This window comes from Hipposideros armiger, unplaced genomic scaffold (genome assembly GCF_001890085.2).
Source record: "Hipposideros armiger isolate ML-2016 unplaced genomic scaffold, ASM189008v1 scaffold_278, whole genome shotgun sequence".
NCBI classification, from domain to species: Eukaryota; Metazoa; Chordata; class Mammalia; order Chiroptera; family Hipposideridae; genus Hipposideros; species Hipposideros armiger.
This window is the reverse complement of record NW_017731628.1, coordinates 1,601,339-1,617,889: the sequence shown is the minus strand read 5'-3', so window position 1 is coordinate 1,617,889 and position 16,551 is coordinate 1,601,339. Positions and strand designations below refer to the sequence as shown.

Sequence of the window (16,551 nt, the reverse complement as noted above, 5' to 3'; positions counted from 1 at the left end):
CTTGACTGGTACATTCACATGATCAGACACCTTAACTGCTCACTGTGAACAACTGACTATATTCATAACAGTCCAGCAACAGTCAAAGCTCCCAGAGATTGGGGCCTGTATTTTCTGCATCATCTCTCATTACTCTCCCATTCTCCCAGACAGGCCCTTTGCGTCCTGCATCTTTGTATTAGCATTTTCTTTCACTAGAAACGCGCTCCTCGCTATCCTTCAAGGTCTAGTTCAACTGCTCCCTTAAGCCTTTTCCTCCCTGATCGAAATCATTTCTCCCTCTTCTGACCTGGCCTAGCATTTGTTTTCAGGGGTCTTGTGGCCCTCATCACAAAAAGATCCGTGTTACAGTCAGTCATGTACGAAGCACCGCTGCAGAGTCACTCCTGGGGAACAATCCCAGTTCATCCACTTACTTGTTATATAACATTTGCCAATAGCTGTGGTGTAAATACACCACTGCCAATTTCAAGGACTTGGGCAGAGATGCGCAAATCGGCTCTCATGAGAGCTGCTAGGAGCCGACCCCAGCACACTACCATTAGTCTGTTTCTTTGTGAAATGGTAAATAAATATCTTTTCATGGAACCCTGGTAAAGATTAAATGACAAAGTAAAGGTAAAGGACTTCACGCAGCCTGGCACAGAGTAAGCACTCCACGCTATTGTGATTACTTGTTACTCCCGCTGCTGCCACAGCCCTATCGCCACTGCTAGTAACGGTCTTTATGCCTACGTCTACTCCTACTACTATTTCTACTACTAGTATTAATGGTAGTACCTCCCGCACTAAACTGTAAACTCCTAGAAGGAGGGAGGGAAAGGGAACTAACATCGATAAGCACCTACTATTTTCCAAACACAAGGCTTTCACCACCTGCCAAACTCCGTGCTAAGAGCTTCTTATGTATTTCCTCATTTAATTCTGACAATCAGCCTGTGAGAGTTTCTAATTACCTGCAGTCTGCAGATGACAAACTGAGACTGAAACAATTTAAGTCTCTTGCTCAAGACTGCACAGGTAAGACGTGGTAGGGCTACAACGGAAACTCAATTTTGTCTGGCTTTACAAACCACTTTTTGATTAAACATAGCTGATACTCAAATATTTATCAAATTAAGCCTTGACTTTAGATAGCAAACGTTTGCCAAAATCTCTCCTTCCTATGGATTAATCTTCATGGTCCAGAGAATGCTACAGAATTGTCCCGCCTTCCTGCGTTTCTGGGCAAAGGCAACGTTGTAAGAAAAAACACTGAGCAGCAATTATTTGCAAGTTCTCATCAAAGAAAAACTTTAGCCAAAAAATTACATTCAAAGGACATGCTTTTTTGAAATGGACAAGCACAAATTTACTGCAATTATAAATGTCATATAAATATCACAGAAGACCAGAAATTAGTGAGCATGTAAGACAAATCTGAAAAATCGAACTTGATCATTCTTGTCTAAGTGTAGTCAGAAGTTGCCCATGAACTGAACTGCAGTCTCATTTGCTTGATTGAAAGTGAAAACAGGAAGATGGGTAAAGTATTACAAGTCAAAAACTTTCTGACTCCTTCAGGATGAAAACATTTACTAGATACTAACTGTGTGTGAAAGGATCAGTAAGAATCTATTTCCCATTCTTGGAGGATATGGAAAGAAAGGCTGGGCACCCTCAACTGGAAAAATTGATTATAATGAGAATGAAAAGCAAAGAGGAATTGGGCGTGAACTCGAGAGAAAGGATTTCTAAAGTGGAAATTCCTTTATTTGTGACACAAGCTAGGTAATTTATAGCTAAAGGGTCAGCGCATATACAGGTTTTATTACGGGACCGATCAGATTTCTCAGAGCCAGCTCTTGATTAGATAATTAAAGCTTTCTTCCAGCATTTTATTCTACTCCTCTCACCCACATGTGGACACACACACACAACCCTCTACCCTTATATAAAACCAGATATTGTTCCCAAACTCTTCAATTAGACCACCCTCTTACCTCCCTTTCAACCACATCAACCCCACAGTTCATTTCTGAATCTCTCTCTCATAAGCCAGTTTGGTTGTGGGAAGGAAAAGGAGAGCAAACACAAGGAGTGGTGAGGAAGGGAAGATTTCAGAGTCTAACAATAACTTCATGAACACTGTAAGAGCTGAACCGTCAGGCTCAGGATTTCCACAGTTTTTGAGGAACTCGGAATTCACAGGAATATAAATAATCAAAATTAGAAGAAACAGGAGTGATGACCACCTTGTCTAGGAAATCTCCATGGAAATTAAGTCTTCTTTGTTTTTCTCCTGTTCGATTAAAAAACAAACAAACCAGTAATATCATAATTCCTCAATTCCAGTCATACATTTCTTTACGGCTTCTTTGAGAGGTGGGGGAAGGAAATATGATGTTAAATGTGCACACTGATTTGAAGATCAATCCCATTCAGAAATGTTAACTTTGGGGGTGGAGGGCAATGTCACGAGGCAGGCGAGGTGTGGGGGAGGGGAGTCGAAGTGAGAGCATAGCCCAAAGGCAGGAAATCAGGTACCTGGGCAACCTCTTCTGGCTCTGTTGAGCTCTGGTCACCTCCATAGACAGCTGGGTCTGATGGCCACAAGAGATGGAGCTTCTACTCATGATATGGAATGTCTGTAGGAAATGAAAACAGAACTGTCTCATCTTTCAGCACACAAAGCCATACTGTACACCCTTTCCAAAAAAGACCCCCAGTGGGAGGCTTTGGTCAGTAGCACAGACATACACATCCAGATTCAGGGATGTTGGAAGCTTTACAGAAACACTGGAGATATTTTCTTTATGGAATTCCACAAGGGGAATCTTGTGGTCTGTGAGCTGTACACATTCAAAGATATCATCATCCTCTGAGTTTTTCACTCCAGTTTATACCCACACCACCTGTTTTCTTCTCTGTGGGTTCTATACTCTGTACCGAAGAACTCTGGCTCCTAAGTAAATGTGTTTGTATTTCTCAAGAGGGACTCTTGCTTGAGAGGTGGGATAACATTGACACTGAGTTGTGTTCCAATTCAATGTCAATGCATCTTGTAGTCCACTCTCATGGTTCACGGTAATAGCTAGGATCTTCACAAAGTTTCCTTTTTCTCTTTAAGTGCATTTTTGAGGCTCTTTCCGTAAATAAAGGTGACAGCTTAAGGAGTTTAGCTGCCTGAAACTATGACACCACTGTCTACGTTTACCTCTGTAAAGGCAAGAAGCCGCATGAGAAAAATTAATAATAACAGTCCCTCTTCATAGAGAGTCACTGGCAGAGGCAACCAACCTTCTGCTTCTATGGGGATGTCATTGGATTTTACTGAGTCGTACTTCCATTAACCATGAAAAGCTCAGGAAAACTGGAATAATGAAGAAAGAAATCAGGGGGAGACCATAAAAGCCCAGTTCATTTCACAAGGAAAGAAGGAACCATCCTTCCACCTACATCTTAAATATCACAACGAATTCAAGTAACAAAATAAACAATTCACTGAGAGCACAGTTTATGTACAACTTTAATTTCTTCCTACTGTGTTCATTACCAAGCTATTTACTTTCTTCAGGCAGGATGGGGGGAAAACTTTTAAAAGACTCATTTAACACAGAAGTCAATTTCCACTAATGTAGTCTGCATGTGGCATACATGGTCTTCAAAACAGATCTATATATACAAATATACATGTATTAGCCTCTTCCTTTCCAAGAACAATAGAAATTAGCCCACCTTCAAACACATCATTTGCTATTCTTATCCCACAGGGAAAAATATGAGTACGAGAAACTTATTTATAATAATCGCAAACTGGTATTTCTGAGAGAACTGATTTTCCCTTCACTTGTATAAAAACAGCTCTGATTGTGAAAAGAATACTGTAACATTGTACACCCCCAATTTTACTTTTGAAAAAGTTAGGCAGGAAGTATTTTTCATGCACTCTGCCATGAGAAAATGGGAATCAAGTGCTTTCCATCAACTGTGCCTATCTATGTAACACAGAACGTGTACAGGCCCTGCAGTCTTTGATGCTTCAGATCTGTAAGGGGGACATGAGAGGGTCATGCAGACCACCAGGGCTTTCACAGGATCACCAAGGGCTCCACACTCCTAAGCATCCAGAAGCCACTTTTGTACGTGTTCAGTGAAGGGGAAGGACGTGAGGGCTTTACACTAGAGCGCAGGACGCCAAAGTGGACAGGGGAGAGAGATGAAAGCAACCAATCTGCCTACAAAATACTCATCACAAAGATTCCAAAAAGGCCTTTTTCTCTTGAGCCCTTCAGATCACACCTATAGGTAAAGACAGGGGTTTCAGTTGGCAAGAATGTGTGTCCAGTTTGTAAGAGACAGAAGAATATAAGGGACAGTACTTAAAATCCCTCAAAATTTCCTCAAATCTCATTTTGTCCATAGAATTTAGCCAACAGAAGATAGGGACATCCGCATACCCCGCCCACACACATGTACCCGCACACTCCGAATGCAAAGCAAGATGCTAAAACTAGTCGGAGAAAATAATCAAAATAATCCTTAGGTTTATGTACACATATGAAATGCAGATATTAAAGGAAATATATTAGAGTATATGTATTGAATTCTATCTTTAATAAATGCAACCCCAAAACAAAATTTTCTCTATTCTATAGTTTTCTAATAGCTAATCCTTTGTTAAGTTTCCTTATATGGAAAAACAATGTTTAGCTATTACCAAACATTAGGCTGGGCCAGAATCCGCTGCCCAACAGTACTTATCACAGATATAGAGATCTGTGAAATTATACACACGCACATTATGCCCTTTCAGAATTTTGGTTCAAAAAGGGCCCAGAAAACATGCTCAAGCTCAGTTTTATAATTTTTACACCTGACCCAGATCTTTTCTCCCTATGTGGCTGTTCAAATGTCAGTTGGCACCTTTGTCATTTACAGAGCACTTTCACCTATATTATCCCCAAAGATCCTCACAGCAGTCCTGTCGTAGGTGGGAGACAAACTATCATTCCCCACTTAACAGATGAAGAACAAAAGTTCATCAACATGAACAAGTCAGGGGTAATGAAGACAGAACCACGAGCCAGTGTGGCTGATGCTCTGGGCAAATTACAGATAGGTTTGTGTCGCACAATATGTGGACTATTGAGGTTACCAATCAGTAATCAGTTTTTTTGTTTGTTTTTTTGTTTTTTTTGGTAATGCCCTTTGATCCGTCTTCTAGGTCCCTAAAACAGCATAGCCAATTCTCACCAATTGTTTTCATTAACTAATCTCTGGGTTAAAATTCCTTCTTCCAGGACATCTCCCTTTAGATAGGGATCAGAAAGGCATGAGCTGCGTTTCTGTCCATCGGTCCAAAGAGAGGGAAGACCGCTAATACTCGGTAACCTACCTTCTGGCAGACCATTGTTCTTTATTAATGAACATGTCACACTTGGCTTGCTTTTAGTTAATAATCAATCTGCCTCTAGAGTTAGAACTCGTGAGAGGCATGGCCTCCCATTCTGGTACAGAATTCCACAGTCTCCCTCAGCTTTTTCATTCTGATGGTGACTGGTGGGAGGTGGTAACTGAGCTACCATCAATGCTGCATGTGAAACCACTTGTAGAAATGGAGCACCATTTAGTTTCATGGGTCTAAAATCCCCAAATACACACACATGCTAAGATGATGACAGCAGTTCTCCACATTAACAATGAAAATATTAAGCCCACAGAAGATATCTTGGTTGCTTTTGACAGAGTGGCTTAAGTGCTCTGCCACCTCATTAAACCCAGTCGAAGAAAAGGTTGATGAGGTCATAGAACAGGGGTGAGGTCACCCGCTCATCTGACTTCATAGAACAAAAGTTGTTTGATGAAAAGGTGTCCCCAGGGTAGAAGTCAACACCCCTTTGCCTAAATGAGTCTTTCAGATCAGGAAAGAAAATGTGTTGACTCAACCTTCTTAGCGTGTCCACAGTGGCCTGTGACTAATAGCACTCCACAGTCCCCCGTGAATGATATAATGATTAACTGACCATTCAAATCCTAGAAAGGTCACATTAGCAGCCCCTATCAATTCCTCAGAGCCAAAGTGTGTGAAGCTCGAATTCCACCATGAGCTCCGAGAAAGATTACAGTCAGAAGTGACCCATGGCGGCTTATAAAGGAAGTCCAAGTTGCCTAACATTATTAATAACAGGGGGTAGGCACAAGATAATTGTGAATGGCAAAAAAGATAGTTACATTTTGCTTTTGGTTTTTTAATGAGCCAAGAAAAGCAGTTGGGTTAATGAAAATATTAGTTATAAGCTGTAAATTTTGGAAATGAATGCCATTTTTAAGGGTTTGGGAGGCTGTCTGATCATAAATATTTCAAAGAGCACACTATTATTTCAAGCCAATCAATAATACAACATAACCCTCCAGCTACATGACCAACGAGAAAAAAATTACTCATTAGCTTTATTCCCACTCAAATCCATATCCAAAGGTTTGGAATTGATTATAGCAAGAAAAACTGTCTTCTTTTTATCAAAATATTATTTATTACTCAAACATTTCTAAAGCAGTAACATATTATGACTCTTTAATTTGTTGAGTAGAAAACTGAATATTTACTGACATTTCTTGAAAACTCACTACAAGCCCACAGGAGAGAATTTGACATCATTACTCTGTGTTTTCCTTAACTTGACAGGAAGTCAACTTCAAGCAGATTGACTTGAATCAGGATCTCACTTGGGAAGCATAAGTATCAAATACACTGCGTCATTTTTTTTTTTCATTTGGAAAATACTCAAGTTCCAGTGGCTTATCACCCTGTACTTCACTTTACGAAAACCTGACAATCCCAAGTGGACTTCTGGTAGAATGAGCAATGCAAAGAGCTGGCTTGGACTCGCCATGTCCTTGTACTTCTGGGGACTGATGGACCTTGCAACCACCGTTCTCTCGGGCACACCGACATCACCAGGCAGATTAGAAGTGCTCCTGTCAGACAAGCCACAGTCACACTCACGGACAAAGAGGAGCTGGGTTTGGAACCAGTTTTTTGTTCTGGAAGAGTACACTGGAACCGATCCTTTGTATGTCGGCAAGGTAAGAATTGCCACAGGGAAAGATAAATGATCAGGAAGTTGAATATTGAAATTGAATATGACAATGAATTGAATAGAAAAGCTCTCTTAGCCTGTGTCTGAAGCCTGAGAACAACTGTAACTAGTGGTTTGCTCCTTGACAGCGAGTTGAATCTAATTTTTGCTGTGTCAGATAACCGGTCAGAAACTAATGATTTCGCTCCTTGTTCATGCTTCTGTTCTGAGCAGGAAAAAACAAGGAATTGGATTTTGGAGGGAAAACCTGGGCCCCCGCAAGAGCCATTTAAGTCCCAGAAGAGGTAGCATCCAGCCTTGGGAACAACAGGATGGGGAAGAAAGAAACGGGAATGCAAAGGGAGAGGCAAGGGGGTCTTTTGCTTTTTTTTTCCCCCCCAAAGCATTTCCACAGGTATTGCCTGTAGCCCAAATTTAATGGAGAAAAACAAAAAAAGAATAAAACATTCTTCATTTCAGAAGATCCTAGCATGCACTTTAGGATAGCTGCAGACAATCAATGAATATATTTATAAACTTGATACTCGAATTCCCTTGATTTATCTATCATTTCATTTTTAATCCAGGCTTTCTCCGATGTTTACTTTATTTGGTTGTTAATCAGAGACCATTTTATGAAAGCAACCAAGGGAGAGAAAATGGGAAACAAGGAACTAATTAGAAAATAAATAATTCATTCAAATGATAACTTAAACACTTGTTTAGCGCAGAGGCTCCAAGTATGGGTTTCACAGTCAAATACATGTGGGTTCAAAGCTCTCTGCCAATTGCTTCCAGGGTGACTTTGGAACAGTCACCAAGCCCCAATAGCCTCTGTATCCTCAAATGTCAAGTGGGGATAATAAGACAACTACAACTTCGCAAGAGTTCTCTACATAAACTCTTTCAGCTCCCACCCCTTCTTAACCCCGTTATAACTTCTGTCCCCACCATGCTCTAACGCTGTGATTTTTCAATGCTCCTACGGGTTCCCAATGGCCAAAGCCAATGGTTTCATTTCATGGAACTGCCCAATGGCGGCCTTGGACACTGCTGCCCAGTCCCTCCCTCCCGACTCCCCATCCTCTCAGCTTCATGACCTTCACGTCCTCTTTCTCCTTCCTCCAGCCTTTATGCCGGTCCCCTTCCTCCCGGACCCCAGTCCCTGGTGGTCTTGTAAGCTCTGTCCTGAGCGTCTTCTCCATGCACACTCATTCCCTGGGTGGACTCACTACCCCAGGGTTTGAAACTCCACCTCTAAACCAATGAGTCCAAAACCTCCATCTTGGGCTTAGACCACTGTCTGGGCTTCAGACTCATAAACCTACTGCATCTGTGACAGGTCCACATTTATGACCCAATGGCCTCCCAAATGTAGTGTGTCCAGTAAGGAATTCTCGTTTTTCCTCCCAAACCAACACGGCCCCCAATCTTCTCTATATCAGCATTGCCATCACCCACTTCCTAAACCCAGAGAGAGGTCTGTGATCATCCTTCACTTCCTCTTGCCCCCGACATTCTCTCCACCTGCAAATTCTGGTAGTCCTATAGGCCAAAATCAATCCCGAATCCCTCATTTCTCTCATCTCCACTTCTACCATTCTCTCACCTGTGCAAATACCCAGACTCCAAACCAGTTTCCTCATTTCTACCCACATTTCCTTCCAAACTGTTCTCCACACATGATCTATTAACGTGAGGCAGGCCATGTCACTCTGCTTACATCCTGCAACGTCTTCCCCCACCCCAGCAGCTGACAAGGCCATTCCTCCCTGACCAGCCCGCCTCCTGCCTCCCACCACGTCCCATGCTACTTTCTTTCCCTCGCGCTCGCGCTCCAGGAACATAGCCTTGTGTCAGTTCCTGCAGCTTGCCGAGCTTTGCCTTATTGCTCCCTCTTAACAAAATGCCCTTCGCTGACTCCTCTCATGGCTGCATCCTCCTCATTTGGATCTAGGTCTTTCTTGACCGTTCTCTAAAGTAGGCCTTTGTTCTACTCTCTCACTACCATTATTTTTTCACAGCGCTAATCACAACCCGCAACATATCATTTACTGGTTTATTTACATGTGTATTGTCTGAAGCCCCAAACTAGACGATAAGCTCAACGAGGGCAAGGACGTTACTTCCATTTTTACCCCCGAGGCCTCACATAGCACCCATCACACAAGATGCTCCAAACAATGAACGAATACATGAATGAATACCTCATGGCGTAACAAGAATTAAACAAGCTAACACATGTAAAGCCCTCAGCACCAATACCAGGTCCAGAGGAAGATCTTAATAATCACTGTCCTGTAGTCACAGCAGTAGCAGTCACAGCGGTTTTCCTTGACTTCGCCCTTCTCTTCTCTCCTTGCTTCATTCACAGTCACCATGTCCTGTCAATATCTCCTGGCCACTTTCTCTCAGGCTCACCTCATCTTCTCCAGGCTCTTCATTACTCTGGTCCCCTTGTTCCTCATGATTAGATTAACGAAGCAGGGGCTGCCCGTCTCCCTCCCCAGGACTCAGGGCATTTATCTTCAGGAGCACCCTTCCACCATGTTGCTCCTCTGATTAAGAAAGCACTCACTGTAGGGCCAGCCGAGTGGCACGATGCTTAAGAACTGGCTTGGGATGCCAGAGGGCCCCGGTTCGGATCCCACATATGAGGGCCAGTGACACTGCCCTCTACAGCTAAGATGCTGAACAACAGCTCAACCTGGAGCTGGGCTGCCGTGAGTCGCCGGCAATGGCGTAGGCTGCAGCCCCTGCTGCAGTGGGTTGCCATGGGCTACCGTGTGTAGCCAGCAGCCAGCGTGAGCGGCCAGCAGCCGCCGTGAGCGGCCGTCCAGAAGCCAGCGACTAATCTGCCTCGCCCAGGAAGAGCGCAATGATGGTGCCAACTTGGGCCAGTGAAGCAACGTCCTCCACAACTAGACTGAAGAACAAAAAGACAGCAAGTTGTCTGTTCCCCTTCCCCCAATTCCCCAATAAAATCTTTAAAAAAAAAAAAGGAAGCACTGTAGCTCCCCAGTGCTCATCAGGGCTCTCAGCATACAGTTCAAGAACTTTCAGAAGTGACTCCTCCTCCCCTACCCGGCCCTTCCCTACAATCTCTCACCTCTCGTCCTCATCCCAGCTGAGCCCTGACACACATACCACATTTGTCCCCACCCTGGACATATGTCCATGCTACTGCCCTACACAAGACAGGCAGCCACCACCTCTCTGTTCAATCACATCCAAAATCCTTGGGGCCACAGCTCAGGAGCCGCTTCCATCATGAACACATCTTCCACCTATTCAGAATTCAGTATTTGTAAAACATTTTTTCCAACTAGACATACATGGCTATTGCTAAAATAAGCTTAAGAAAATTCATTTGTATTCAGTAATTGCTTTGCATGCATGTACAATTTAGAGCTCTCTTCCCTTCTCCCAAGGGGAGAAACTGAGTCGCCACTCCCAGCCTTCCTTGCGCCTCCCCCACACTGAGTCCCCAGCATAGGACTGGACACACAAAACTGCAGAAAGACAAGGGTGCCCCACATTCCACTGGACTACCACAGTGCTACGTCAGCTGCATTCACATAAAGCAGATAGATCATTTAATCATCTTAACAATGGTGTGAGGTAAGTATAAATCACCACTTTCAGATTATCAGCCAAGGGAAGTTGGCTCAGAGAGGTTATGTTCAGCGCCCAAAGTTACACAAAAGGTAACAGAGAAACGGTCAGATCGAAATATCCAGTGAAATCTGACACTGAAGCGATCGGCTTTCCTTTACGTTGCCCTGCGTGCACTTGGCCATGACTTTGGACTTAGCCCTGAGAGATACACAGGCCAGTCAGGGGTGTTAGGGTGGGACCGGAAATGTAGCCAAGCCTGACTGCTTCCTGCTGTGGGGAGTCCGCAGCTGTGCAGCACCTTCGAGAACTCACGATTAGTGCTCCCCCTTTCCTAATCACCCCGACACAGAACACAGGACATCCCGTGACTCCCTACAGTGATCTTGTCCAGCCAACACGCCAGCAACCAGTGCAAGTTTTCAACCTGCATTAGGTGTGCTACCTCCACATGAATAGACAATTATATGTTCACTTACTCGGGTACTTTACCCCTTCACTTTCTTTTGAAAGAGAATCCATCCGCCTTTCATTCTCTTTACCCCAGGGGCATTCAGCTTTTCACCTTGAGCTGGGGAAGATGTCTGTTTAGAGAGACTGCCTGAGTATTTGCTTATTTCAGAAAGGAGAACGGCAACAATTACGAGCTGTAATTGGTATGGCCTTACAAAATCCACACTGGGCTTTCCAGCGACAGGCGGTGTCAGCGAAAGCTAGATTATATTGACATATGCAAAGAGGGGATGCGGAGGACTTGTGCTTGTGCACGAATCTGTGGTTCCGAGTCATGCTGAGGTCAGCGACGCCAGGAAGCTGCCTAACCACAGACTGCAGGCGCTCACTGCATTCCTGGGACTATAGGAGGCACCATGACAGATGACAAAGGACTGAAATTCACCCTTGTTTTTCAAATCCCAAATCAACTGAGATTTTTCATAATCTGTGTGTACTTCCCATCATGCACTACCCCTTTGGCTAAAGATCTTATAAAGAATTATTAGGATAAGTAGGCTATCCACCTGTCTTACTCTGTGGAGGAGAACTGGGGGGGAAATGTTCTCCCAAGATGTGCGTAACTATGTTCTGCCCACTCGCCTCTTAGAAGCCCCGCAGCTACCTCCAAAGACCTGGTGCTCAGTCAGTGGTGGCTGAATTAAATACGGATAAATAGAAAATACTTTTATTACAGTGCCAATTTGCTGAGTGACTTAAGAGAAAAGCTGTCAATGTCTCTTCTTGGCCATTTTCACAACCGAATGTGTGTTGTATGGCTGGTAAGTCCTAGTATTAACCGTGTATCACTGTGCTGGTCATTAAGCCAGTGTCTCCAGCTCTGTATTCACCTTTACATACTCCACCTTGAGCTGCAATTTCTCCTTTTCCAACCAGCTCCCCAGTGGGTTCTGACGGTAGAATGTTCTAGAGGGAAAGCCACCAGAGGCAGGAGGAGGGGCAAGAGACTTGCGCCTTTTTCCAGGCCAGCAGTTGATTCCAGTTTCTGGGTTCTTCCCACACTCCCAGCACAAGCCTCATCACATCCCTTCAGAGGTATCAGCACCATTGGATGGCACCCCCTTCTCAGAGGTCTCGGTTCTGTGGGAGGTGGGTGCTAAGCTCCTGAATCCGCAGCCCCAGGGGGTAGCACCCCCTCCTCAGAGGTCCCAGGCCCAGCCTCCTCTGAGCATCTAGGTTCCAAGAGCCCCAGCCGCAGCCCCAGCCAGGGGGGCACTAGCTGTGTCCTGGAGTTCCTCTCCCTCCCACTCCTCAGGGTTCCCTTTTTGCCTTTTCATACTCCATTTTCTCTGCTAAAATAACTGGGGTAGGCTTTGTTCCCTGACTGGATCCTGAACTGATACAATTATATTCCCCTGAAATCAGCTCTCTGTAAGCAGACCCTGGCCCCTTTCATAGCTGGGACTCTTCATGTTCACGGGAGGACCCTCTGCTTGTCTGCAATGTCCCCTGGCGGCCTCCCTCCCTCGCTCCTCTCTCCTTCCCTCTGTCTTGCACAGATGCCCTTGCAAACACTCTCTCAGAAGCTGCTTGAAAGATGCTTGCTAGCTCTTTTCAAACAAACGTAAAATGATTTCACAAAAAGCTCCAATCCTAATCCTCCACCCTCCACCATTCTTTCAAAAGCAATTTTTTGAGCCTTTATTACATGTGAGGACCCACATGACGACGAAAGCGACATGGCTCCTGACTTCAAGAAACTCAGCATAGACAGGCCTTCAAATTCTTCCAATTCGTCTGTATTAGACGAAAACACAGATAACAGACCTGAGGTTCAGCCCAGACTCTGCTGACATCAGCCAGCTGGATGGCTCCCAAGGAACCAGAACCTTCTCCACAAGGGCAGAGATGTTTCCCTAACTTCAGTTAGTTATTAAGCTCTCTCCATGAGCAGAGCACTTAAACTATGATGATCGTAAGCAGGCTTGGCCTTGTTAAGGTGCATAGGACAAAACCTTTTAGATGACAAACAGAACATCTCAAAACAGTCCTGGGTTCCCTCTTTATGTCAGCTTCTATTCTTTCTTTCCCCTCTAATCTGCCATGCCCTAAATTAACCTATTTCATTCTAAATGAAAGTTCTATGCCACATGCCTTATCTGGCTATACATGCCTTATGTATCTAGTTCTGTGCCACATGTATCTGTAACTATATATGCATGTTTATATATACATACTTGTACATGTAAACACATGCACACATATATGCACTTTTTTTTAATTAAAATTTCCTAAGATCCCTGCTGCCCTCCTCCCAGTTCTCCTGCCTGGGAACAGTCCCACACGGAACGAATTTTCATTTCTTTGTGGCTAGGTCTGGCTAAAATGGCTATTTTATTCTACACAGTAAGAGGTGGGCACCTCTGCTTTTTAAACTACATTAATAAAAGATTTGGATTGTAAAAACTAATAATAATACTGTATATGGAATGAGGAAATGTGAGCACTTCGTATTCTCAATAGAATTCTCTAAGTAGAAATAAAAAACCACAGCTATTTTTTCAGTCAATTTTGTTCTTATTTCCCTTCCCGAGATAAGATACAGCTGAATTCCTCTAGGCAGCAAAGCCAGGGCCTGCGTGATTTGGTTGTGAGTGGATTTAAGATGAGCTCAAAGCCAGCCAGCACCTCCAAACTCACCCTTGTCTGAGGGTGTTGTGGGTGCATTTTCAGGTGTCTTCTTGGTGTCTGTGCCATGTCATCCTCAGAATAGCACCGTCCCAGCCATGCCTCACGCAGCCTGCTGAGGTTTACCACTGGGCTGTGCCTAACAGAAAGCCAAGAGGGTGTCTCTGCCCTCTCTGCGACACTCCTGAAGGTTTGAAGGGAGCAGAGGAGAGCAGGCCATGTTAACACCCTTTTCTCTATGCGCCTATCTCATCATCTTAATCGGTGCCATTTATAGCATCCCTATTATGGGAAACTGCTAGATGCTTCACATACATTAATCTCTAATGATCCCAACAACCCTTCAAAGCCAAGTATTAATATTGTTCTCTACATTTATAGATAATATGAGAAATTTGAGAGTTATAAACATTAATTTGTCAAGGGCATTCAATTTCAAACTGACATAGTGTTCGGGCCAGACATTTGCCTCTCTGGCCTGAGCCTAACACTGGTTGTCTGTTTTTTAAACTAAATCTCATGAACTTCATAGCTGAACTGTGCAAAGTGCTAATGACCCCAGCAACAACAGTTAGTGGTAGCTGACTAAACGTAACTCATTTTTGTTGCCCCCTTTAGAGAGAGACTTACTTATACATACAACAAAATTCCAGGATTCTTGCCACCTATATACATCGTCTATAACTAAAGATGCAGACATTTATTTCTAGGTGTAATATGAAAATATTGCCCCTGGACTCCTTTCAAGAGTCATTACAAAGTAGTTTGGAAGGAAATATAGTTGGATGAGCAGGTAAAACCATGTCTTTAATGCAACCATCCACATATAGACTTGAGAGGTCCAGTTATGAGTCCAGGAACTGGTCCCAACGAAAGGAGACTGATGCCAAGAAAAATAACCAGCAATTAAAATCCATTTTGACACTTGAAACATAAGCAAGCATGACACTACCGGGACCACAGAACTGGAGTGCTGCAAGAGCCCCAGGGGCCATTTAGCATTTCCAGTGCAGGAGCCATAGCCTATTTATTAATCATTTCATCAACTTTTTTCTTTTTTATTAATTTATTTTTTATTATGAAATACACATTTTTTAGAATTAGCTTCAGCTGTACAACACAGTGCAATAGTTATACTTTTTACCCCTCGAACTGACAACCCCCCTCCCCCAATTCGCCGCCCCATTTCCCCCCAATATCATACATATCTATTACAAATTCATTTCATCAACTTTTCAGCCAATTTAAAATTGCCAACAAGTTTTTGAAACTCCAAAACTTAATTTATATCAACACTTTCTTACTTTAAAATGTTTAGGCCTGTACATTTCTTAAACATTAAACAGAAAGGCTGGGTGCCTTATGAGACTTGCTCCTTTTCTCACATTGGGGACCTACACTTCCCAGAATTCCTGTTTTCTATACCTCTCTGCAAGAGGAACTTAGGGGGAAAAAAAGTAGCAAGTTCAGGATACTAAATGTGATGTGGAAAAACCTGACTTATTCATCAACCTGTATTTGTTCTTGTTTACAATCATGTTCAATGAATGTCAGTTCTTTGTAGAAAAACATTTGAAACATCTGAGTGAAAAAAATTTTCTTCCTGTTTGAAAGGTCGTAAGTTAGAACCAAACTGAGAATCAGTTTATTTCTCACACTTGTTCACATCCATAATGAGATTTCCATCCTTTTTTCCCCAGCTTCATTCAGACATGGACAGGGGGGATGGATCCATTAAATACATCCTCTCAGGAGAAGGTGCCGGTATCGTGTTTACGATCGACGACACCACCGGAGATATCCACGCCATTCAGAGGCTCGACCGAGAGGAAAGGGCCCAGTACACTTTGAGGGCTCAAGCCCTGGACAGGAGGACAGGAAGGCCAATGGAGCCGGAGTCAGAGTTCATCATCAAAATCCAAGACATCAATGACAATGAGCCCAAGTTCCTGGATGGACCTTACGTGGCCACCGTGCCAGAAATGTCACCAGTGGGTAAGGTGGAGATTCGCCGATTCATACAAAGAGTGGTTCCTCTATAGAAGATCCTCCTGTCTAAACACAGAAAAGGAGAGAATTTGCAGAACAGCTCACAAATTATAAACCCAAAAGTGACAACCAAGTCCTTAGGCAGGAAAGTACTTACACTAAAATCAGCCACAGTAAAAGATAATATTGGTAACGAGCCTAGTGTTATTATTCAGTTCTATTTCTTCTAAAACAGGAGAGAGTAAAATAGAAAGGGAGGGAGAGAGGCAGGGAGGGAGGAAGGAAGGAAGGTAGATGTATGCATGTATGTTTGGTTCATAGGAAGCAGCATTACGCTATAACCAAAAGAACAATGAAGAGACAAAAGGCTGTGTTGTCCTTACTACCAGTTATTAAGAATTTAAAACATAAATAACTCCTACCCCCACTAAAGAGGTACAAGATGTGAGCTCTAGAAGCTTGACCTAGAAACGGACCCTCCCAAAGAAGCACACACAGCATGTGCAATGCTTTAAGATTGCCCATCCAGGATTGCATCCAGCCTTTAGCAATTCAACCTGAACAGCTTTCCACCCTCTCTCTTCCTCAGGGACCTCCGTTATCCAGGTGACAGCCACAGATGCCGATGACCCTACCTACGGCAACAGTGCCCGGGTGGTGTACAGCATTCTGCAGGGCCAGCCATATTTTTCTGTGGACTCCAAAACAGGTATTTAATGCCACAGTTGAGTCAGGGGTGTTTGCT

The 16,551-nt window shown here is 43.6% G+C and overlaps 1 protein-coding gene across 3 annotated transcripts in view; it reads left to right on the top strand.

The window, feature by feature from the left end:
* The window catches only part of CDH20 (cadherin 20), a 199,468-nt gene that overhangs the window by 142,058 nt on the left and 40,859 nt on the right, over positions 1 to 16,551 (top strand). For all 3 annotated transcript variants that reach the window (XM_019657693.1, XM_019657694.1, XM_019657695.1), the window contains exons 2-4: positions 6,668 to 7,068; positions 15,518 to 15,812; positions 16,396 to 16,515. In XM_019657693.1, the coding sequence (XP_019513238.1) occupies positions 6,841 to 7,068; positions 15,518 to 15,812; positions 16,396 to 16,515 (643 nt within the window). In that variant the 5' untranslated portion in view covers positions 6,668 to 6,840. The remainder of the gene's footprint in view (positions 1 to 6,667; positions 7,069 to 15,517; positions 15,813 to 16,395; positions 16,516 to 16,551) is intronic.